The following is a 2,500-nucleotide window of genomic DNA, read 5'->3' on the forward strand; positions in this document are numbered from 1 at the left end:
TGGGGAAAGGCCTTGCCTCTGCCTGCTGGGAGACGGTGTGCTCTTCCTCCTGCCTCAGACTAATGGGGGCTTTGCAGAAAAATCTGGAACTTTCATATCCCTGTACCCCGGTCATTTAATGTCTCAACTTCTCTGCTCACAAAGGCTTTGTACACCACACTACACTCTTGTTTCATTATTCTGCAGCCTTGTTGCCCTATGGTCTACCTCATGCTGGGAAGGTTAAATGTTAGAGTGCCAAGCCAGACTGCAAGCATGGTGGGACACTGATGGGAAACAGATGCCCTGGGGATTCAGCCCCTCCCTCCTCTCCGGCTACATCATTTTCATTTTCTGAAATACAGGGAGGCTTGGCTTCAGTCTCAATGGCAGCTGTAATTTCCAAAGACTATCTCAGTCACCCTATCACTTCAGGATAAAGCAAAGCAGGCAGAAGTTTCTCCGTCAGGCAGGCGCTGGCTTTATCTTTTTATTTTCTTATTGCTCGAATACGGGTTTTTGTCTCCCTCAAAAGGGGGTTGAAATATATATTCCTGTTAAAGTGTTGTTAGTAATATAACACTATTACAATTTCATTCCAGCGGGAGAAGCTCCTGACATTCCCATGATTCTTTTGAACATCTTTACTTAGTGACAAAAGACGGAAAGGCGACCCCAGGAAAGAAGTTTCCCACATATTTGCATTTACACTTCAGAAAGAAGTTCAAACTAGCAAAATTTGCCAAATTTGCAAAATCCACACCTAAGAAATCAGTTACAGACATTACTAAAAGGCAATTCCAAATTCCAGGGCTGTGCACTGAGAGCCAGACCATCATCTGGTTCAAATCTGCGGCACTTCCCCCTGCACAAGGAACTGCACCAGCTTGCAGAGGCTGAAATAGCTGGAACTCAGTCTAAAGCTTTTAATTCATTCATTTTTTGTTTTGCTGAATGCTTATCTTAGCTAACTGGTCACACTTGTGAGACCACTCTGCTGAGGCTTTGCCTGGACTTTGTTGATGACAGCAATGTTAAGGCTGTACTGGTGAGCGGGTGCATCCCCACCTGTGCTGACCAGGGTTGCAGCAGAGAACTCAGCAAGGTTGGAATTATAGATAGTTGGTAGCACTAAAAGTACCAGGGGCACCACCACCCTATTTGGTAACTGGTAAAAAACCCACTCAGAAAGCTCAACACAGTGCAAAGAGCTTCTCCCTCGTTCAGGCAGAAGTGAGGTGCCCAGGGGTGAATGAGAGCACTGGCTGGGATTCCTCTGGGGGGTGGCTGGAAGTTTGGCATCTCAGAGGCTACCTTCTCTTAAAAGTTCATTTCAGCCATAGATCTAAAGCAGGCTGAAAAACATAGCCACGTGTGCCTTAACTGTTTGAAAAGTCCTAGCTCAAAACCACCCAGGAACCCATTTTTCCCATTAGATCTAAATTAATAGATAGAAACAGTTGCAGTCTAGTGGGAAAATATTCATCAAAATGCACATCATCTGCACATCATCTGCAATCTGCATTATCTACCCAATAAGCAGCAAGAACTCTCCCCGAATCCCTGCAGTCTGTCGAGTAAACAGTTAAAGGCTCTTTGTTTTCAACAGAGATTGATTCATCAGATCAAATTTATTACCTAGAATCCTCATCCAAAAGTACAATAGATTAAATTGCTATTTCTCCCCTTTTCCTTCCAGCCCCTCAGTTAAATTCACTGTTAAATGTCAGAAAAACTATAATACACATTTTGAATAAAAAGCCAGCAATACTTCATCCCAAAGTAGGAATTTTCATATTAAAACCACTGGAAACCACACAATTCCAACTTTTTCTTGCGCTCTTGTAAATTAAAATAAAATCTATTCAAAAGAATTGGCACAAATAAATCATTCTCAGGCTTGTGAGTTTGTATCCCAAGTTTCAGGTCTGAAAGAATTTTTAGAGCCAGATTGTGAATAAGGTTGGATAAAGTTATTTGGATCCAACAACAGCTGCTTGAACTGGTGCCCAAAACTTCAACTGAACCTTTCAGAGAAGTTCAAGAAGTTTGGATAGATGGCCCAAAAAAAAGATTTTTCATCACCGAGTAGTCCTTAACTCCTTTTTCTGGCTGGAGCAGAGTAGGAAATACCTTTGTTAATCTATTTCTGGCCAAAATGAGAACAGGAAGTAACAGGCATCTTGTGAGAGAGGCTGAGCTCCTGAGACACGGAGACATTTTTAAGTCCCAGGAGGCCTGGGCAGGCACCAGAGCTTCTGGGTGACCATACAAACAGGTATTTTTGGGGTCTGGCTTCCACCAGCTACATTTCCTACCAGACACATCCAATTTTTAAACAGCATGGTCATGCATTTCACATGAAGAGCTGGGAGCTGTTATCCCAAAAGGAGTAAGGAACCCCAGCACTCACCAGTGTAGACGAATCGGCCGGGAGCACCTTTGCAGAACTGTTTGGATTTGTAGGAGAGAGTTACTTCAACAACTCCTGGAATGTGCCGTGGTGGTGTTTGGACTCTGA

General features: G+C 43.4%; 1 protein-coding gene across 19 annotated transcripts in view; it reads right to left on the reverse strand.

Annotated features, from left to right (window-relative positions):
- The window catches only part of EBF3 (EBF transcription factor 3), a 123,471-nt gene that overhangs the window by 29,392 nt on the left and 91,579 nt on the right, over window positions 1-2,500 (reverse strand). For all 19 annotated transcript variants that reach the window (XM_071749699.1, XM_071749691.1, XM_071749701.1 and 16 more), the window contains one exon: window positions 2,393-2,500. This exon is cut by the window's right edge and continues 19 nt beyond it. In XM_071749699.1, coding sequence (XP_071605800.1) covers window positions 2,393-2,500 — 108 coding nt within the window. The remainder of the gene's footprint in view (window positions 1-2,392) is intronic.

This window comes from Heliangelus exortis, chromosome 7 (assembly GCF_036169615.1).
Source record: "Heliangelus exortis chromosome 7, bHelExo1.hap1, whole genome shotgun sequence".
In the NCBI taxonomy this organism is placed as follows: domain Eukaryota; kingdom Metazoa; phylum Chordata; class Aves; order Apodiformes; family Trochilidae; genus Heliangelus; species Heliangelus exortis.